This window comes from Zalophus californianus, chromosome X, assembly GCF_009762305.2.
Source record: "Zalophus californianus isolate mZalCal1 chromosome X, mZalCal1.pri.v2, whole genome shotgun sequence".
In the NCBI taxonomy this organism is placed as follows: Eukaryota; Metazoa; Chordata; class Mammalia; order Carnivora; family Otariidae; genus Zalophus; species Zalophus californianus.
This window is the reverse complement of record NC_045612.1, coordinates 13,240,513-13,263,479: the sequence shown is the minus strand read 5'-3', so window position 1 is coordinate 13,263,479 and position 22,967 is coordinate 13,240,513. Positions and strand designations below refer to the sequence as shown.

The following is a 22,967-nucleotide window of genomic DNA, read 5'->3' as shown; positions in this document are numbered from 1 at the left end:
AACTTTATATATATATATATATATATATATATATATGAAATAATATTATGTTACACAATTTAAATTGTCTTACTTTCAAACAGTGCTTAAAACTGTATGACGGGTATCTATCAGAGCCTTCTCCACTTTCAACACGCCTCTTACAAAAAACGATGGCTTTTTCATACAAGAAGAGATGCCGCTGCATTGGTTTGAATCTAGCAAAATCCTTCATTTTTGTAGCGCCTTTCTTGTGTCCGATCCAAACACTGAATGCGCCCTGCATTATCATCTTGCCCAGTTCATTTAAGTTTCCCTATGAAGGAAAATCAACACTCATCAGTACAAGGCACGGCTACTTTCAGACCTCTGCCATCAACATGATACCGTTTAGCTTGAGCCACTAAAACCGTGAAATGCAATTTGTACGGGTTTTGCAATTTTATTCCTCATAACTGTTTACATTAACCCATGCCCTGTGTCGCACGGGTACAAAATTATAGTGGAAACAAGAGACAGAAGAAACCTCCTTTTCCCTGGCTTCCGGTCTCCACGTGGACTCTTTCAACCAGGGTAGCTCTGCCCATCTTCTCAATCCTGATTGGCGACTGACACCTATCTACCAGAGCAAGCATCACAACTAGGCAGAGCTTACTCTAAAGACTTGATTTTTTTTTTTCTTCCACATTTATCTTAGACTAGGACAAGCAGCAATTCTGGGACAATACATTTCCTTAGAAGACTCCAACAGTTCCTTCAAGCAGGGTATCTCAAGGCTGGAGTTGGAGGTAGGCTTTTAGGGACAAGGGGATATCACAAATCCATTTGGCTGCTGATCTGAAGCCAGTTCTTCATCCAGCACTGTCAATAATAATGCTGACATTTGGATCTCCATTCTTCTGCCCTTTTTATTTCTCACTTGGTTCCAGGAGACAAAGAAAGACCTCTTAACACGCTTACCCACAAAACTGCAACAAGCGTTAAAATTTACTCACAATATAGCCATTTATTGCAATCTGATGCATAGAGTCATTAACTGACTTCAGTAAATCCAGCATTGTGTCAAGTGCCTCCTTTAATTGTTCAAACCCTTGGCAGCCTTTGCTATATTTCAGTAGCTCCTGTAATTAGAAGTCAAGAATTAAACTTAATATCAGGCAGATATTAATAGCCGGAGAAAATGAATACATTTTTGGCTAACATGCTTTCAAGGAGGAATCTAAAGACAGTGTCATTTTGGAATCATATCTTTCATTTGCTATTTGTCACATTAACACTCTATTTTAAAAACTGTGTCAAAATTTGGGAAGAAATGGAATAGTGACTAAACAGTATCAAGTAAAGGGCACTCACTGCTCTTGCAGCTGCAGAAAAACAGCCATTAGGACACACTAGACATTGATTTTTAAAATAATCACACTTTTTTGGCCCTCCAAATGCAACAATTTGTTTTCTTTGTTTTGCACAGACCACAAAACGTGGTGAACATGTATAATATTTGTTTAGTTAATGACGTAAAAGTTCTGCATTCGTTACGCATATACCAGTGTAACTTGTGTGGATAATTAAATAGCTAAAAAGACTCTAGAGAGTCTCTGCTTACATCTAGGCATCGGGCACTTGTGCCACAGTGAAGCGAGGAAGCGTACTGTTAACTCCAGCCTTCCCGTTCACTGAGCCTCCCTGCTCCTGGGGCTTCCACACCAGCCGCTTCCTTTTTAATGGCTTTGCCACATCTGACCCACAGCAGTAAGTAAAGAAAGAAACAAATGCTTCACATAATTACCTTTAACAGTAACTGATATTTAGTGATTCGTTGCACGGGTTTGAGTAAATACGAATCCAGACCAAGTCTGTGTTTTAATTTTCTTTGACATTCCTGTCATTAAAATATAATTATCAGTAAATTTAAATTAAGACATGTACCTGTGAAAATGCCAAGTGTACACTGATTAGACCCAATGCATGCAGGTTTCTTACATCTCGAGGAAAATCTACCGGGAAAGCCGCTGTTACGGACCGTATGGAAATTATAAGCGGCCATAAACGTAAAAAAAAAAAAAACTACTGTAAACATTATTTCAAGGATTTGAGAGGTAGAAAATGCTAAAATTTCAAATACGAATAAGTTTTTACATAAAATGCACATTGATGTGGAATGCTTGAAAGATGAGAAAACAATGAATGGCCAGAAATGAACATGACTAATGAAACATGACTAAAAATGTATTTAAGAAAATTAACAAAAGGCTCAGCTCCACAGGCCAAGGCCCAGAATATAAATCAAACTGGGTATGAGAGGGAGTTTTTTTTTTTTTTTATATCACAAGAAAAATACAGACCTCATCAACTGGTGCTATAGCTCATCTGATTATTGGCTCAATGCCATGATAAATATAAGGGTCGTGACTTTGGGTCCTGGGAACGCTGTAGGGTCCATAATGACAGCAAGATGGGGCTGATTAGGACGAAATGTGCATTTAAGAACTACAGAATGCAAAGGGAGTAGGAGAGGATATACATGTGTAAGATCTGGGACCTGCCTCTGGATATGGATAAAAACCAATATACAATCTAATTCAAACAGTTAGGGGGCGCCTGGCTGGCTCAGTCAATGGAGCATACGACTCTTGATCTCAGGATTGTGAGTTTGAGCCCCACGTTGGGTGTAGAGATGACTCAAAAAAAATAAATAAATAAAATCTTTAAAAACAATTCAGTTAGCAACTTATGGTTAAAGATGATGGACTGATACACGCCTTTAGCTCTCCTCACTCATGAAGCCCAACTAAAATGATTTTTAAAAGTCATTTTTACAAGACAAAACCCAAAGTTACAAAGATGGGAGAGGAAAAGCCATCAACCAAATCTGGAACCTTGAAACCAAACTGACAGGTGGTAAGCAAGTGAGCACACTAGAGAAGAGTGAATCTCAAGCTGACAGAGGGAAAAGCTAAGGAACAACTAACTCAGTTTCCCCCTCCCTCCACAAAGAGTCCAGAATCACAGACATCAAGTACCCCTGAAAGTGGGAGATGAAGGTGTGTTTGAAAAAAATATGGTTGTTGAAAGTCTGTTTAAGAAGTAGATAATTGTGTAAGACTGATGAATCACAGACCTGTACCCCTGAAACAAATAATACATTATATGTTAATTAAAAAAAATAAAAAAAGAAGGAAAAAATAAAATAAAATAGATGTCCAGGAAAAAAAAAAGAAGTAGATACTGGGGGAGGGGGATAAAAAAGAAGTAGATACTAACAAGTGCTGGTGAGAGCGTGGAGCAATCAGGAATACCATACCCTACCGGAAGGAATGTAAAATGGCACAGCAACTTTGGAAAACAATCCAACAGTTCTTCAAAAAGTTAACAGAGAGTTACCAAATGACCCAGCAATTTCATACCCAGGTATATGGCTGAGAGAAATGAAAATATATGTCCACAGAAAAAACTTGTACACAAGAAGTGGAAAAGAACCAAATTACCATCAACTGATGAATGGGTACATAGAAGGTCGAATACCCATACAATGGAATGAAGAACTGATACATGCTACAATGTGGATGAACTGCAAAAAAATGATGCTCTGTGAAATCAGTCAAACGCAAAAGATCACATATTTTGATTCCATTTATAGGAAAGTTCAGAACAGGCAAATCTAGCAAGATAGAAAGTAGCTTACTAATTGCAGAAGACTGTAGGGGTTGGAGGAATGTCAGAGGTGTTTACTAAAAGGTATGGGTGGGTTTTTTGAGGAGTATGAAATTGTTCTTAAACTAACTGCAGTAATGCTTGCACACCACTGTGGATATAGTAAAACTACTTAATGGCACATTTGGAAAGGGCAAATTATTTGGTATTTTCATTACATCTCAATAAAGCTGTTACAAAAAAATTAAATGGGCATAAAAGTATTTTTTTTAATGTTTATTTATTCATGAGAGTCGGAGAGAGAGAGGCAGAGGCAGAGGGAGAAGCAGGCTCCCCGCCGAGCAGGGAGCCCGATGCGGGACTCGATCCCAGGACCCCGGGATCATGACCTGAGCCGAAGGCAGACGCCTAACCATCTGAGCCACCCAGGCGCCCGGGCATAAAAGTATTTTTAAAAAGGAAGAGAAAGGGGGCACTGGGTGGCTCAGTCAGTTAAGCATCCAACTCTTGATTTCAACTCAGGTCATGATCTCAGGGTCGTGGGATCGAGCCCGGCATCAGGCTCCGTGCTCAGTATGGAGTCTGCTGGGAATTCTCTCTCTCTCCCTCCGCACCTCCTCCCCCTGCTCACATGCTCACGCTCTCTCTCTCTCTCAATAAATAAATTAAATAAATAAATAAATAAATCTTTATAAAACATTTAAAATGGCAAATTAAAAAAAAAAAAAAAAGGTGAGGAAAGAGAAGGCTCTCCGAAAGCCATGCTGCTATGCACAACAGGATGGATGCCTCTCCCTCTGGAGAGCAGAAGAACGGATGTTTATCTGAAAAGAGTAAAACGGAAGGCCTTTGAGCTAGAGAATACCAATCTAGTTGAAGACAGAGTACCATACTGAAAGCAAAGAGATTACTTGACTATTTACGTAGCCTTTTCCCCCAGCTTGGCTACCAGGACACTGACAACCAGATCCTTATTCACCAGGTAGCGAAGTGGGGGCTCTGCTTCTCTCCCTCCGCCCCTCCCCCTGCTCCTGCAGGCGCTAGCTCGCTCTCTCTCAAATAAATAAATAAGTCTTTAAAAATAAATAAAATTTAAAAAAAATAAAAATTAAGTGAGTAAAGAAGACAATTGCAAGAAAAACGAAAGGGATGGAAAAGCAACCATCTTATACCACACGATTCATCTGAGCATAGGAATTACATAGTCTTAATAATTTAACACCGTATATCTATATAATTAAACTTATAACCATAGTGGATGTTTTGGAGGAAAAGAAGTACATGTACGGGCGCCTGGGTGGCTCAGTTGGTTAAGTGACTGCCTTCAGCTCAGGTCATGATCCTGGAGTCTCGGGATTGAGTCCCGCATCAGGCTCCCTGCTCAGTGGGGAGTCTGCCTCTCCCTCTGACCCTCTTCCCTCTCGTGCTCTCTATCTCTCATTCTCTCCCTCTCAAATAAATAAATAAAATCTTTAAAAAAAAAAAAAAGAAAGAAAAGAAGTACGTATATGTGTCCAGTGGTGAGGCAGAGGCAGTGAAGAGGGCTAAAGTAGCAATATAAACATGTTTTTTGGAAACATGGAGGTAAATACCAAAGGAAGTAGCTAAAAGAACTGAAAGTGATTGCCTCTGAGAAGCAGCATATATATTTGAGCGCATGTGCGTGCTTTGCAGCAGGGTCAAATTGTTTTTTGATCTGTATTGTATATAACTCAGAGTAGAAAAGGAATTTATAAGAAATACCCCAGTATCTTCCAGAAGGAGTATATCCAATACCTGAATAATTACTGTACCTGGAAAAAGGCGCATTCTGAATACTTCTTCCAAATTGCCTCTGATCTGGGTTTATTCTGACAGTATTTTGCATACATCTGAAAATCATCTTTCTGTGATAAAAAGCAAATTCAAATGTATTATCAATTTGTGAACATGTACTTTTCTTATCAAGAAAGGCTGAACAAGAATGAGTGGGGCCAAGCATTATAGGGAATGTGGCCTGAAGGGCCTGCCACACTGGCAGCCGGTTTGTATTCCAAGAAAAGCATGCCCACCAGACTGAGTAGAGGGACACATAATTATCCCAGTAATTCCCTAACTTTCACTTCCCAAGTCTGAGAGTTAGAGAGAGAAAAACCTTCTCTGAACTATAAAAACAGACGAATTTTTCTCATAATCATGAGCTAACACAGTACAAAGAAACATGCTCTTTCCATGCTACTAGTCTCTCAGTTCCCTAATGAACGAAGCTGGAGCTAACTTCCAAGGTCCTTGGTTCATCACTGGGGTATCATCATCATATTATAACCCCACTAGGCATCTGCCCATGCTATTCTCTCTGCTTGGAATCATCTCTCTCTGACCCTCATCTAATGGGCTACCTCCTACTCACTCTTTAACATCCTTCTCATGAGTCATCTCTTCTAGAAAGCCACCATTTATACCTCCAGTCTGTGTAAGATGCCCCTCTTCTTGGCTCCTACAGGATCCTTTGTATATCCTTGATATAGCACAACTCACACTGAATACAATTATTTTTCCCCCTTTTTCTATGGGAACAGTCTTGGTCTTGCTCTCCACATTGCCTAGCACAGTGCTTGGTGTATAGTAAGCGTTCAGTAGATGGGTACTGAATGAATGAACATTATCAATAGGCATTTATCAAACCAACAGTGGTTGCCAATAACTCTGCTCACCTTATGAGAGATACAAAAATATATAGGATATGGACCTTGCCTCAAAGAGTTTTTCATCTGGTTGGGAGACAGAATTCACAAATATGTGTCAAAATTCATAGCAAATATAAAATCCCCAATGAGTAGCACAGACATTAAGTACTACACAAATCCAAAGGAAAGAGACTGGTGTTGCTTAGGGAAGTCAGGGAAGAATCTGGCTATCACTCAAATTAAAGTTAGAATATATTGAGAAACGTAATGACAAATCGTTTCTTCTTCACCTTATCATATTCTGAGTCCCTTAACACTCTCTGGGATAAGACACCTATTCGGAAGCTTTCAAATGACCACCATTATCAAATTGACTCTCAAAGCAAGATGGAACTGATTTTTCAGGAAGAGGAGGAAATAGATAAGCAGAGAACAGTCTAAGAAAAAATTCTAATGGAGGAGAGGTATGATTACAAAGTCTGGGAAGTCAATTGTGCTAAGCATTCTCTTGAGACATGGAGAAATGAGCCTCCCTAAATGATCTCGTAGAATAAAAAGAACAGACAGCCCTCTGTTTCACCAAGTTCCTGTGACAGATACTCTGGTGCTGAAAGCCAGACTACGTTTGAGGCTAAGCCTTTACATGCATTCAAGGGGAATGCCAAGGCATCTCTGAGACTAAAAATTAACCAAACCAAGAATGGTTATGCGAAGGTGATTCCAAGTCTCACATCTTCCTAGCCAGGATGGTCCCTGGACTCCTGGGATCACCCAGAGGTCAGTGGTCACAAGCTGAGCCATTGAAGCATTTGATACCACGGAAGACAATGGCCATTTGCATGCTCTGGATACTTCACTGCATCAACTTCTGTAACAAAACTTGGTCTAACATTAAATACTTGCTGGAGTGAAACATAAACAAAAACATAAAGACATTAAAAAAAAAAACCTACTTTGTCTCTAAATCTGGCCCTATAAAATGAGCTGCTATTTTAGTGGCCCATATTTATATATTTTAAAATAATAATTAACAAACCCTTTCCAGGAAACAAGGTCCCACTCTTTCTGGAGCATCAATGCAGTTTTCCAGGCTGTTCAAGAAAATGCTGTAAAAATTTCAGAGAAAAAAATGATATAATTTTATGTGAAGTATAATAAATTGGTCAATAGCCCTTTAAATAATAGGATGAAAAAGAAAATTCAATTCAGCAATTACATACTTGTTATGGAATTCATATATTTCCGCCATATTTCCAAAGAGAATATCCTTTTTATTTCTCAGGAGAGGTGGCATAAGATCAAACATCTCAGGATTATCCATCTCCGCTCTATAGCCCTACCCAAAATAAATACATTTATTCATTTAAAAAATATTCACATTAATATTTGTTTGGGCCACCAAAGGCACAGATACAGCAGAATATATAGGGAATGAGTGGGTAAAGCTGTTGGTAATTTTAATAATCAAATCTTCCAGTACCCAAAGTTATCCATTTACAAAAAAATTTTTTTTTAAGAAAGCAAGACAAGGGAATCATGGTTCCCCACTCAAGAGGTAGAATAAAGTGACTCTCTGGCCTTCAGCGTAGCTTATAGTGTAGGAAACAAAACAGAAACCAAGCATGAAAAAAATATATTATAGGTCATTAACCTCTCCTCAAACTGGCAATACATGTTTAGGTTTTTCAGACCAAATTAATATTATGACATTTGTATCAAATGACTGTTTTACTCCTACTTTTAGTTCTTTACATCACAATTTCTAAATAGCACCCTGGGAATAATTATAACAATCTGCGGGATCCTTAAGAAAACAGCTTATCTCTTCCATAATAAAATCTGGGTTCCACAATTCTCACTACTGAGGGAGAAGCTGAACATGCACATTTCACACACATGCAGACTCAAACAGTGGGAGAAGTACCTACTGCTGGTTGTGTGACAATCAAGGAAGCAGACAGCAAGAGAAAACTCAACACCTCCTACTGAATGTAGCAGGAGAACATTTGGGCAGAGATGAGAAAATATCACTTGAGTCACTTACCAACAAAACAGTAAACAGCTCACGAACATACACCCTCTCTGTCTGTATCAGTTCATTTAGGACATGGCTAAAGTGAAAAGACAATATTTATCAGTTATTTTGTTGCTTCAGAATTTTATTATGACCTTTCAATCATTCTCATTATAAACTGTCCAAGGTAAAAATGGTTAATGCATAGGAACTATCAATGGTTTCGGTTTTATCAACAAAATACAAAATTAATTGTATGGTTTCTAGAATAAGTACCACCCACAAGACTCTAAAATACATTTAGAAGAAAGGAAAGGGGGCTCAGGGCTTATTTTTAAACGAAAAAAAAATCCCACTTTATTTCTATCTCACTAAGCTTAAGAATCAATTTACTGGGCACCTGGGTGGCTCAGTTGGTTAAACATCCAACTCTTAGTTTCAATTCGGGTCATGATCTCTGGGTTGTGGGATCAAGCCCCGCCTCAGGCTCTGGGCTCAGTGGAGAGTCAGCTTGAGAGTCTTTCCCCTCCTCCCTCTCCCTCTGCTCCGCACCCCCCACCACTCTCACTCTTAAATAAATAAATTAAATCGTTTTTTTTTTTTATTGTGGGTTTTTTTCCTTCTTACCATTGAGCTGTAAGAGTTTTTTTTTTTTAAAGGTTTTATTTATTTATTTATTTATTTATTTATTTATTTATTTATTTATGAGAGAGGGGGTGCGAATGGGGGAAGGGGCAGAGGGACTCTCAAGCAGAATCTCAAGTAGACTGAGCATAGGGCCTGACATGAGGTTTGATCTCACAACCCTGAGATCATGACCTGAGCCACAATCGTGAGTCAGTCACTTAACTGACTGAGCCAGCCAGGTACCACAAATAAAATCTTAAACAAAGGTGAATATTCGTTTTTTTTTAAAGATTTTATTTATTTTTTCATGAGAGACAGAGGGAGAGAGAGAGAGAGGGAGAGAGAGAGAGAGAGAAGCAGAGGGAGAAGCAGGCTCCCAAGGAGCAGGGAGCCCGATGCAGGCCTCGATCCCAGGACCCTGGGATCATGACCTGAGCCAAAGGCAGACGCTTAACCATCTGAGCCACCCAGGCACCCAAAAGGTGAATATTCTTATGTCTAGAATAGTAACATAATTATATAAAAGTAAACATTTATAAAATAACATTGTATATCCACATAACTCTTGTAGTTTTTGAAACATCTGTCTCATTCACTTTTACCTCTTTTATAAAAGAGGAAATGAGGATTCTGGAAAACGCTAGTTAATTTTTGAGTCACACAAAGAGAGCATAGGTTATCCAGCCCTAATTCTAGGACTTCTACACCTCCTCTAGTGCTCCTTTCATCAGCCTAACAGAAACCCATTTTGTGATTTCAAAATCCAAGCACATTCGCCTTCAACACAGAATCAGACATTCCTATTGGTAGATGTGTATATGAGTATATGTCAACAAAGAAAAGATACTTCTGTAAAACATCCAAGCTATTGTCATTGTCCAAACTGGAGGATTGACCAGAACTTCTCTTCTCCCGACAATCATGCACCACTTCATTCTGAAATGATGAAAATAAAAGTTAAATTAGCATCTATGTAAGTATAGTTCTTCTTGAAGAAAATCTAGCTCAAATTAAGTTTTCTCTAGGTCCTGTGTAGGTAACTTGAAAACACGAGGATTATTTTTTTCAGGAATGACTTTGATATGTACTGGTAAAAAAAAAAATCTGTACTGGTAAAAAATTATTATAAAATTATTTGAGAGGCGCCTGAGTGGCTCAGTCATTAAACATCTGCCTTCGGCTCAGGTCATGATCCCGGGGTCCTGGGATGGAGCCCTGCACTGGGCTCTCTGCTCAATGGGAAGCCTGCTTCTCCCTCTCCCACTCCCCCTGCTTGCGTTCCCTCTCTCGATGTCTCTCTCTGTCAAATAAATAAATAAAATCTTAAAAATAAATAAATAAATAAATAAAAATTTTTTGAGTTGCCAAAGAGGACAGATGTAAGATACTAATTAGAATTTATTTTACACATGGGGCACCTGGGTCGCTCAGTTGGTTAAGCATCTGACTCTTGATTTCAGCTCAGGTCATGATCTCAAGGTTGTGGGATTGGGCTGGGCGTGGGGCCTGTTTAAGATTCTCTCTCTCCCTCTCCCTCTGCCCCTCCCACCACCTTCCCCCAATCCCCACTTGAGCTCTAAGAAAAAAATAATTTATTTTACACACTAAATAATGTCTCATTTATTTGGCACTTTGGGGAAGTGAGGTTAATCTGTAAAAAGTTGAGTTTCCAGATAACTAAAGTTTACTCATTGAAGAAAAAAAACCCAGCTTTTTAGCCTTAATGATTTTTGATGGAAACTTTCTAGGAAATATTACATGAATCCTTGAATTCTTTAACCAAGGATACACAACATCATTGACTCTCTTTCTAATGCTTCAGTGGTATCATCAGGAACATGAATGATGTGATAAAAATCTGATGATACACCCCAGGGCTAATAACATGTGGGTAACTGTCTATTCTTTCTTAAAATGTTGATCTCTGTCTCTGCTCTCTGCCACACGTCAGTTTTTGCTACAAGTGACTTCCCTGATCCTAAACCACTGTCTTATTTTGAAGACTCTACAGGACTTGGGCTGGCCTACTGAGTCAACTACATGAGATCTGTGGTGGTTATTTGTTCTTCAAAAGCCTCAGAATTATTTTCCAAGGATCCTGGCTGTATTTGGACTTTTGAGGCTGCAAAATGCCTGAACTCCAAGTAAAGGTAGCATTACTTTGTCACAAGTAGAACCCAAAATGAAGTATGAGATCTGTCAGCTAAAAAGCATTTTCACAAAACATTACAAACACATGTGGAAAGGAACAAACATTTATTGACTATTTCCTATATATTGTGCAGGCACAGTTGTAGGTACTTAACACAAATCATTGTGTCCAATCTTCCCAGCAATTGAGCAAGCTATGGCATACTTATCCTCATTTTACATATGGGAAAACTGAGGCTCAGAGAGGTTTAGCAACCGGGCCAAGGTCACATACCTAATAAGCGACGAGAGAGAGTCAAGCCCATGGTGTGCCACCATTATGCTCCCTCTTTTTAAGACCATGCTTTGATTCATTCTATCTGAATGTACCAACTATCATCATTTTACTACTATAACTAAGACTGATAATGTTGCATACTTCTTCACTCATCAGATAGGTATGCATCATTTATTCCCAACAGGTTTCCGAAATACAAGTTTGGAAAGTTTTGAAACATAAATTTATACTTGTAAATGCCTAAGGGTTATGCAAATTGACTTGAATTGGAAGAACGTGTGCATTTTGGAACTTGGTTTACTAGCTAGAAATCTCACCAAGAAAATGTACAAGAGCCACAGCCTCCTATTTCCCCCCGGGGTATGTAAACGAATAAATCCACATAGAGGAACGTTAGGGTGCCATGAGTGGAAACTGGAACTGAAAGGCCCGTAAGACTATGGAATTTGGTATTCAGCCTGTTTCCTTCTTGAAAACAGAAGTTGTGGCTGTACAACCTGATAACCAGGCATGGTATATCAGTACAGGCCATTCACTAGCCTGCTCACAATGGTATACAACATGAAGAACACTACCATATGCCACGCTTTTATTCGAAATACTTCCCAAATATTTTTTTTTAAAGATTTTACTTATTTATTTGACAGAGAGAGAAAGAGTGAGAGAGAGAGAACACAAGCAGGGGGCGTGGGAGAGGGAGAAGCAGGCTTCCCGCCGAGCAGAGAGCCCGATGTGGGACTCGATCCCAGGACCCTGGGATCATGACCTGAGCCGAAGGCAGATGCTTAATGACTGAGCCACCCAGGAGCCCTTCCCAAATATTATTTTATGTTTACATGAACTCTATGCTGAGGGTGATCTGTTATTATCCCCATTTTATAGATAAGGAAATGCAGTTCCAGAGAACTTACCCTAGGTTATATAGCCAGTAACTGATGGAGTTGGGATTAAAAGCCAGGTAGTCTCTATCACTGCTATAGTGTAGCCTCTTGGAGATACATGTTCTTGTCCTTATTTACCATCGGGAAGACACAAGGAAAATGTAGGGCCCTACAGTTATGATGAGGCTACTCTCTGCAGATACCAGAATATCATGGACAACTAAGAAGGAGTCTTGCATCGATCAAGAAATGAACAGATGTCTTTTTTGAGTCCAGCGTATGGACCATTAGAACCTGTCCTTTGTCCATGTTTTATACTTACAGGAATGTAATCAGTTATGAAAGAAACCTCCTTTTGTAGAAAGATGCAATACTTATTTAAGTTTATTGAGGTGGAGTGGGGGAAAGAGAAGCTGGGATTTATAGATGTTTTACGGAAATTAATTCTGAACTTGAGCCAAGACCTGAGAAACTGCTCATACACCTGGGGATATGCCAGGACCACAATTAGACACAATGCAGCAACAGCTTTTTCTTTTAGATTAAATAGGCTTCCGAACATACAATATTGGTTTAGTGGATTAAAAATATGGTTTAAGCCTCCATACCAATTCTGCAACTACAGCAATAAAGCTAATTTTGAATTAATTAATGGTATTTACTTTTAAGTTGCTCTCATTTTGTCTCCAAGTCTTCTTTCCTGGTAGAAAAATATGAAAGAGGAATTTCAAGCCAGAATTAAAATCAATACTTTTAATTAAAACGCATGCATGTTTATTAAATAGAGTTACGAATATTCTAACATATTTACATTAGTATTTTTAAATCACACTATACGAAACAGTTGACTGGTTAGATTCATCTATATGATTTCAACTTCTTATTGAGTATCACTCTGCTACGTCTTCACACATTCTCTGACTCATCAAAATTCCACGTGATTGCCAAGCGAGCATGAAGGTGTTAGAATTTGGAATTATTTGCAGATTTAGTGTTCATTTTGACACATAAGCATTTAATCAGATTGTAGCTCACTGACTAACTGTATCAAAAAGAGTTTGGGAAAACATCTGACTTTAACTAATAACTACATGCCAGGCAGTTCTAAGCCCTACACACCCATTTTGGATTTTAATCCTCAAATCAACCATAACAGATAGTACTATTTCTATCCGCATTTCATAGATAAGTAAGTAAGGTTAGTATCTTGTCCAAGAAGCAGAGGTAGTGTTCAAATCTGCATAGTCTACTTTCAGAATACATGCTTCTCACAACTACATGAAACAACTCTGAAGCATATTAAAATGCTAAAACAAAACAACTTCATCAAAATTCCAAGCTTTAATCTTTCTGTTCTTCCTGTTTCATCTCTCCTCTTTTTTTTAACATGTTGAAAGTGAAGTTATCTGTATTTTTTTTAAAGTTTATTTATTTGTTTTTAGTAATCTCTACATCCAACGGGGGCTCGAACTTACACCCCCAGATCAAGAGTTGCATGCTCGTCCGACTGAGCCAGCCAGGCACCCCTCCTTTTCTTTGTTTCATCTTTCTGTTCTGTTTACAGTGGGTGAGCCCCTATATTATTAAGCAAGGAGTCCAAATGTTCCTACAAACCCCAGGGCATGGTCCAGTGCAAGACCAGGTCATTTGAGTTCCTTATTTTCAGTGCTGCTAAAAAAGGCTGCCACCCACACAGGCTGCAGGGGTCTCTTCTCTCTCTGGAAGAAATATACTTTTTGCCCTTTCTTCCTTGACAGGAACCACTGCAAGGCACAGTCCGGGAAAGGCTATGCTGTTAGGTTCTCTAAATTTTATACTTCACTTTCATTATTTAAAAATATATTTTAGGGGCCCCTGGCTGGCTCTTCGGAAGAGTGTGTGACTCTTGATCTCGAGGTCATGAGTTCGAGCCCCACATTGGATGTAGAGATTACTTTAAATAAATAAACTTTCTATAAAAAAGTAAAAATAAAAATATATTTTATAGGGGTGCCCGGCTGGCTTAGTCAGGAGCACATGCAATTCTTGATCTCAGGGTCATGAGTTCAAGCCCCATGTTGGGAGTGGGCCTACTTAAAATACATATATATATATATATATATATATATATATATATATATAAAAATGTATAAAACATAGCATAACATATGGAGATGCTGAATCACTACATCGTACACCTGAAACTAAAGTAACATTGTGTGTCAACTATACTCAAAAAAAGTTAAAAATATATATATTTTATATACAAGCTTTATGTTTATAGCATCATATATATAAATATGTAAGTTAGACTTAGTGGCAACTTATCACATAAAATCAATTTCTCAATGAACACTGATGTTCACCACTTTAAAGACACCTGATACACAGAGATCCAAACTTATTTATAAAGGTAACTGAGGGAGCCTTACTAATTAGCTTTACTAATTAATTCTTTGCAACTACATTAAAAGATAAAAAAGGAATATATACACAACTCATGAGGAATGCAGCTTTTTCTGAAAAGCAAGGTAGAGAAATTCATTCTTTCAACAACATAAATAGATACATGAAATTATGGGGCACCTGTACTATATGCTAAGCTCCATGTCTGGTGCTGGGGATACAAACATGAACTGCACACAGGCCCTGTCCTTACAGAGTTTACAGTCTAACAAGAGAGATGGAAAACAGGCAATTACACGAAAGCGGTGAAGACACATGGCTGGACTTGTTACCACACAGCATGGCTGCTCAACCAAACTGGGCGCCAAGGAGGAGAGGCAGGAAAGAAAAGCTTCCGTGAAGGAAGAGGACTAGGGACAGGAAATCTGCTGGAGGAAAAGATGCCAGCGGAGGGGAAAAGGAGAGGGAAGGAAATAGTGTCCCAGAGGGAGAACAGTACTGTAAAGTCTGACGGGCAAGGCGAGTAGAGGCATGTGAAAGGGAAAGTGGGGAGACAGGGAGACCGCTGCGGTTGTCAAGGCAACAGATGACATGAGCTTGGATTAAGGACGTGGCAGTAAGCAACAGCAGTGGGGATGGAAAAAAGCGGATTCTGTGAGTACTATTCACTGAGATGAGGAACAGAGGGGATGATTTGCAGGAGAGGCTATCAGGCGGAGTCTGAGTTGCCTATAGGAAATTCAAGGAAGCAAATTGTAAATGGAGCTCTGAAGCTTACGAGAAAGATGCAGACTAGAGCTACAGATTTAGGAGCTCAAACCACATTTTACCCCTCACAGTGTTCTTTGCTAACTTCCCTCTGTATTAAGTATTAATTCAGGGGTTAAGTGACTGACTCTTGATTTTGGTTCAGGTCGTGATCTCAGGATCATGAGATCGAGCCCTGCATGGGGCTCTGTGCTCAGCGTTGGGTGGGCTTGAGATTCTCCCCCTTTGCCCCTCCCCCCGCTTGCACTCTCTCCCACTCTCTCCCTCTCAAATAAATAAAATCTTTAAAAAAATTAATTCAACAAATATTTATTTTGTCCTGCTAGTTGCCAGGCACTGTGCTAGGTGTAGGATTCTGTTTGATGCAAATTAATAAAAATAAACAAACAAAAACAAACAAAACCAGTTTGACTTACTGCATGAAAGATTAACACAATCTGATTTGACCAAATCTTATATATTTGGCTTAGCAATTAACAGTCTTGAAGAATTATTTAGACCTGATTGTTATAATCCCCATTACTCACAGAGCAATGAGGTAAAAAGAAAACAATGTAGCACAAATGATGTTTTGGTTTAATTTAGAAACCACGATAAATAATGGGTAAAATCATTTATCCATCCATATCATTTATTCAGTCAGCTGTCTTCTTCCACATAAATACATTAGACAGTCTTAAACTGAAGAAAATTCAAGCTACTCCCAACAAACAGTTGTACTGTGGAAGACACAAGAGTCTCTAAAATGAAAGAAAGCTTGATTTATTTTAGCATTGCCAATTGTTTTCCTTGGTTTCTTTTTATGGGTGGTCATTTGATGAGATCAGCGTTTAGAAGCATAAGCTACTTTTCAGATAGTCATTTTCCAAGGTAAGTTTAATGCTGGGAGAATACGGATGATTTTATGGAAAAAAAAAAAAAAGGGAGAAAGTTAATCGTGGGCAAAATTCAAGAATGAATTGCTGCTGGTTTTAGATGTCAAACTGGTTTTTCACATGGACACAAACTCAGAAAATGTACTGAAGAAAAGTAATAAAGATGGGTACCTTGGGAAAAAAGTTTACATGCTTGAAAGAAAGAGTATCCAACTCCCACTGCAGAAAAAAAAGTGTAATGCCATTAAATAAGAATACTGTAAGGTTTTTTTCCTCTTTGTCTTCACAGCAACCCTTTCAAGTCACTAGGCATTATTGGTCCTATTTTACAAACAAGGAGACTAGGCTAAAAGAGGTTAAGTGAACTACCCCAGGTCACACAGCCGATAAATAGAGCCAGACATCTAACTGTGCTCTGTCCTCTGTTAAGGAATATAAACCTATCCTATTTTTATTCCCATAGCTGTTGGTTTGTAGCCCTCTATTGGTTTTTTGGTTTGTTTTATTCTTTTGCCCTGTATCTTCTTAGTCAATATTCTTCACTTACGGCACTGTTCATAGTTTCATTTGTGAGTCTATTTTTATATTTAATAACTATTAACTAAACATAACTTCTAGCGTCCTAGCTGAGTGACATGCTTTCGTCACCTCATTTTCATATGATCCATGCGGGGACTTGACCGAGGTTTTTATGCTCCTTATGCTTGGTTCAAGCTCTCTCCGAATTTCAAAGCACTTCCCATATATTAATGAGGTCTCCAATCCTTCAGATCAGACAGACCAAATTTAGTTCCATGTTCACCCGTTCAACTAACTTAGGGCCCCAAAGGCCAAATTACTCTCCCCTAAGAGGCCCCGGCCCCAGAGGCAGCTCAAGGGAAACTTTGGGCAACAGAATCATCTTACTTCCAGATTAGCTCACCACCACAGTCAGGATAGCTATTTTATCCTACAGAATGTAGAAAGGAAATGGATATCACATGGTTAAAACTAGTCTACAAAGATTAAAACCAGAAAATGGACTCTGTTAATTACTAGCAAAATTACTCTGTTTACCTGCACTTAACTTAGAAAAGGCAATCCGTTCTATTACCTAACCATTCACTTACTAGAAGCTAATAAGAACCAAGTAATAATCTATCCACGTTAAGTAGTAAAGATGTGTGTGCGCATGCACACGCATACCCGTGTGTGCCAGATTCATATGCTTTCCTCCACCTGCAGAAGAAAGGGGTGGGCTTGATGCCTATGAAATGTTCACACTCGTTGCAAGGTTGGGCCATTCAGTCCAGACTGTCCTCATTCTGTACTACACTACATTACCACTATGTTTTACTGTCGTACAATAATCTTGACCATGACTCCTGCCTTGTGCAACAGAGTGTAAACGTGACCAAGGATGCTTAAATAAAATTTCAGTTTATCAGGACTGAAGAATGCATTCAGTATTTACATCAAGAGTAACAGACAACAGCAGGAAAAGAAGAGTGAACGTAAGATACTTTACCATGTTTAGGTGAAAACGATGCTCTAGCTCTCATCAAATTGTCAGAAGCAGGTACCACAAACTGGACTGGCTTCACATGCCTGTCCGTCAGGTTCCTGAAACCAGCTTGTTGGTTCTCAAATACACTTCGGATGTGTTCAAGCTTGAGTTGTACAGTCTGCATTTGAACCTGCAGGTTGCACGAGACTTCTGTGAAATACTTTCTGAATTGAGATCATTACAAATCTTATGACATTTCTCAGACCCAGACGGTCAAAAAATTAATTTAGAGTTTAAAATAGAACTAGAAAAAATTAGGAAAGCAACAGAAAACAGATGGATGCACTACCTTCACATGGTCATAAAACCAGAAGATCTCAACCAAAACAACTCGAAGAAATTGATCGAGCAGTCATGAAATAGGTCACTATCTAAAGTGCGTTACCCGTCATGGCTGGAAAGAGTAAGGGCTGGAAAAGGAGGCACGTTTCGCACAAGAAAGCCACCAGTTAAGCACTGTCAGAGCAGTGTGTGATGTGTTAGCCTGCAGGACGTTCTACAGTTCTCTGTGTGGTGTAAAAGCTCCTCCTAGACCCTCCTAGATGATTTGAGGCAGTTAGAGATTAGCTTGGTTGCTTCCAGAGAAATCACCTGGTTGTTGTTGTGGCCACTTTTCTGATTTTCTGGGGCGTCCCCTAAGATCTGCAGCTAAGCATGGTTTTAGATCTTCTTCCAAACTTGAGTCAACTAAACATTGTGGCAACCAATAGCATCACAAAATCTCTTAACTACAATGTAGTGAGAGTGCTTCATGACATCCCCAACCAGAGTGGTACTGCAGTAACCCGTAGGTCTCTACCTTGTTAATACCAACGTCTGCTTGCACCCTGACCCTAAGGAGCCCCAGATCATTTCTTTATCCCTTCAATCTCAAACTCAGTAGGAAAGCCAGATGTGTGTCCACAGAGCATCTGTTGGTAGTAACTGCAGCAGAAAAACAAGACATTTGGAGTAGAATGCTCTTGACAAAGGCCCAGTATTGTCCTAGGATAGCTTTAGCCCCTTCTCTAAGGATACACAGAACGATGTATATGTAAGAACTCCTAGTATGTGAAAAGAGTTGAAAAATAATGGCATCACAGCCCAAAGAGGATTTATTCTTCATTATATAACAAGCATAAAGCCTTGGGATGCTTTTTTTAAAAAGTCTATTTATTTTTAAGTAATCTCTACACCCAATGTGGGGCTCAGACCGGTGACCCCGAGATCAGGAGTCACATGCTCTACCAACTGAGCCAGCATGACGCTTCAAGCCTTTGTATTCTCTGATGCTTAACAGTGGTACTAATATCATGCCTCATCCTTAAAAGAAGCATGTAACTGCAATTTGACATAAAGTCAGCTGTGAAGTAGTAAAACTCTTGCCAACACTACTGGAATTACAGTTTTAAAAACATTTGTTCATTTGAAAAAAAAAAAAGCCTCTTACCTTGAGTTCAGGAGATAAAATTACATCAAATTCATACTGTAGGGTATCAGGATCATAATTTATAAAGGGCAAAGCCATCTCAAGAAAATTTTCAATGTCTCGGAGGGCTTTTTGAGCATCTTCTTTAGACTGAAACTTCTCTATTTCCTGATTAGCTAGAAGGCATTCTCCTTCATCACAGCACTGACGAGCCTGATGAGCAAATCACACAGACACACACACACACACAAAAACCATGAATGAATAAATAGAAATATATTTGTCCTTTAGGAGTGTTTACCAGCCCTGGCTTCTGTGAATCAGAGTTGTCTTCAGAGCTGTTAAAAATAAAGGTATCTGGGTTCTGCCCCCAGAAATTCCGATTCAGTAGCTCTGGGCCCTAAGCCAGGCATTTCAATTTCTGCAGAGCTTCACAGGTATTTCTGAAGCACAGCCAAGGCTGGGAAGCACTGTACTTATTTCATAACAAGGAATTCATTCTGCAGTGAAGAGTCTGACCATTCTCTCAACACTAACACTTCAGCTGCATGCTATTTTTCCCCAAATCAATAAGTGAAATATGAAACGCCTCCCAAAACATAAAGTGTAATATACATGTGTAGTGATTGTCAAGGACAAGGATAAAAGTTTCCCTGCCAAAGAAGGAGATGTACAGATTAAAATGTTCATGTTCAGATATGACGTGTGTAAATGATATCCTCATTTTACATCCCACTTCCGAGGCCAGCTCTTCTCTTCACTGCCTAATTCTGAAAGGGGTCAGACCGCCAAGCCATGGAGGACTATCTTCCCGTCACTGTTGAATTTCTTATTGCAGTAACTATGAAGTGTGGGAGGAGTTTCTGGCTTTAGCAAAATGCCTCTAGGGCTTTGAAAAGTGTGCTGACTGCAAACTCTCACCAGAGGAGAGGTTCAGAGATGTACCCAAAATAGAAAGGAAGCCATCACAACCATGATCTCAATATTCAGAACGGAAGCCAAAATTCTTACAATACTTGACTTGCCACGAATACTGCAAAGGTACGTGGATTAAATGAACATCATCAGAGCCAATCCTTGAACGTCTTACAAATGTAATTCCAAAGCTCTCCCACAGACCTTTACCCTGTAACCTATAAGAAAAAAACAAAATGATCTTCTTGCTCAGAAATGTTATCAGGCCTCAAGACACTACCTGCTGCAGGAGTTTGTGCATTTTGAAGATCCTGCTGAGCTGTATCCTTTTGGCTTTGATCTCATTAACCAAAATATCAGAAAGGTAACGTAGTTCATTGCACCTCTGGCAGATCAAATCAAGGGCATAATGGTGATTTGCAGCAAGTCGGTGTCCGTGTAATATCACAAAACGGGCCTTTGCTAACAGATCCTAATTTTAAGAAAGAAGTAAAACAAGAACAGTATGATATCTGTTCAAATAGAGAAGAAACAAGAAAGTAATTGTGAAGCAAATTGGTTTAGCAAGGCACAGAGAGTGCCAAAAATATGATTTGATGTCATACTTCTGCAGGCTCCAAGTCACAGTCATTAGTTACAGCAGTGACACCATCAGAAACACATGTACTTCTGGCACCAGAAACAGAAAATTAACCAGCCCGCTCAGAGTGTGGATGAGGTTTGCTTCTCCTGGTATATACAGATTTAGAACAGAACTGCATCTATCCAATGAGGTACACAGGGGCCAAAGGAAAGCTAACGGATTTCATACCATCTCAGCCTTGGAAATCTCATTAGTCATCATCTACCTGACTACTTTACATACCTGAAGGGAACACCACCGGGTCTCCAAGTCAAAGGGGATCTTAGTGGCCTTGCCCCTACTCTATCAACTACTGGCATCCCCCCCCTCCTACCCTGGTCCCCCACTTGCTCCCAACATAGTGACTGAAATAAGTAAGTGGTCAGGAATATCTGTCAAGGTAAAATAAGAAAAACTGAAGCCCATAATGATAAAGTGATTAGCCTACCTAGCTGGTGGGAAACCCAGGGAGTTTTTTCTTTTTTTTTAAATGGGTACAGTTTCAGATTTGCAAAATGAAAAATTTCATTCTGGCAATCTGTTGCACAACAATGTGACTATAGTTAACACTACTGAACTGTATACTTAAAAATGGTTAAGGGGGGCAGGCACCTGGGTGGCTCAGTTGGTGAAGCACCCAACTCTTGATTTTGGCTCCGGTCATAGTCTCAAGGTCCTGAGATCAAGGCCCGCATCAGGCTCTGTGCTGAGTGTGGAACCTGCTTGAGATTCCCCTCTCTCTTTCCCTCTGCTCTTCCTCCCCCAGTTCATGCTCACTCTCTCTCCCTCCCTTTTCTCTCTCAAAAAAATAATTTAAAAAATGGTTATGATAGTAAATTTCATGTTATGTGGGGTTTTTTTCTTACCACAATTAAAACTAAAAAAAATTAAAAACAAACAAAAACCTCAAAGTCCCCTCATTTCCAAGCCAATTTGCCTTCTCTTTCTAGTATGCCACAGAGATTATAAACTGCCCCACAGTCACAACAACCTACAAGCATAATTCTAGAACTGGTCACCACAGCTGCGGCCTCTCAAATTTCATTTTTAGATGCTTACGGTATACCCATAAATCTATTTGTTTGCTGGGAATGCACCTTAAAAAACAATGGCCTTGCTCTCACATATAAGACAAAAGAGCAAAGCTAGTTTGTTAACTATTATATCTATGAGTCCAAGCCTTTTAGACCAGCAAAATGATAATTGTTGGCTCTTTTGATTACTTATTATCTAATCAGCTATCCCAGGTACCGCGCTAAGTGTTTTGCCTACAACATCTAAAAGAATCCTCATAATCATTCTGCAAAGTAAGTCACTTTATCCCCAATTTATAGATGAAGACATTAAGGCTTAGAAAATTTAATTTACCCAAGGTCACACAGCTAGTAAAACTAAGCAGATCTGTCTGAATCTGTGTTTGCTTCAATTGCACATCCACATGATGGATATTTAAGGAATTATGCTTTTGTATACTTCCATCATTTCCAAGTACCAAATAGCATTCTTTTTTTAAGATTTTATTATTTACTTGAGAGAGAGAGAGAGAGAGAGAGCACAAGCAGGGGGAGGGGGAGAGAGAGAGAGGGAGAAACAGACTCCCCAGTGAGCAAGGAGCCTGAGGCGGGACTCAATCCCGGGACCATGAGATCCTGACCTGAGACGAAGGCAGACGCTTCACCGACTGAGCCACCCAGGTGCCCCAACCCTCAAATAGCATTCTTGATAAGACTTTTTTTTGGCTTCTTCAAAATGATTTACGCCTTTGTTCCTAATGGTGGGCCTGAAACCATTCACATCATCATCTCAGAAGCCACCTATTACAACTACATGACTTGTCTGCAGTGTCACCTCTGGCTCACATTGATCAGAAAAGAATACAGACCAGCATTATTAAACCAATTATACAGACTGTTGCCATGAAAGGTGGCCCATAAGGGTTGATACTACTGAAAACCATCAAAATGTAACTGTTAGAACAGTGAACATCTGAGATGTAATCTTACCTGAGAATTTTCATCTAAGTTTTCCAACTTTTTTATTTTTTGTTTTACTTGACCTATGTTCCCTGTTACATCTGCCAACTCTGCTTGTTGGTTTAACATAAGTTCGACTTCACTCACAAGCTATAAATAGGAAAAAAAAAAAACAAGTCTTAAAAGCATACAAGGTATTAGGCATTTTCCCTTAATCCAGTTTTATAGG

The 22,967-nt window shown here is 39.2% G+C and overlaps 1 protein-coding gene across 3 annotated transcripts in view; it reads right to left on the bottom strand.

The window, feature by feature from the left end:
* The window catches only part of MCF2 (MCF.2 cell line derived transforming sequence), a 103,892-nt gene that overhangs the window by 21,911 nt on the left and 59,014 nt on the right, over window positions 1–22,967 (bottom strand). For all 3 annotated transcript variants that reach the window (XM_027609467.1, XM_027609468.1, XM_027609470.1), the window contains 14 exons: window positions 22,769–22,888; window positions 20,424–20,615; window positions 19,250–19,441; window positions 17,782–17,950; window positions 16,446–16,493; window positions 12,909–12,946; window positions 9,785–9,873; window positions 8,341–8,407; window positions 7,517–7,632; window positions 7,333–7,402; window positions 5,424–5,516; window positions 1,766–1,858; window positions 975–1,100; window positions 74–295 (listed from right to left, as the gene is read on the bottom strand). In XM_027609467.1, the coding sequence (XP_027465268.1) occupies window positions 74–295; window positions 975–1,100; window positions 1,766–1,858; window positions 5,424–5,516; window positions 7,333–7,402; window positions 7,517–7,632; window positions 8,341–8,407; window positions 9,785–9,873; window positions 12,909–12,946; window positions 16,446–16,493; window positions 17,782–17,950; window positions 19,250–19,441; window positions 20,424–20,615; window positions 22,769–22,888 (1,635 nt within the window). The remainder of the gene's footprint in view (window positions 1–73; window positions 296–974; window positions 1,101–1,765; window positions 1,859–5,423; window positions 5,517–7,332; window positions 7,403–7,516; window positions 7,633–8,340; window positions 8,408–9,784; window positions 9,874–12,908; window positions 12,947–16,445; window positions 16,494–17,781; window positions 17,951–19,249; window positions 19,442–20,423; window positions 20,616–22,768; window positions 22,889–22,967) is intronic.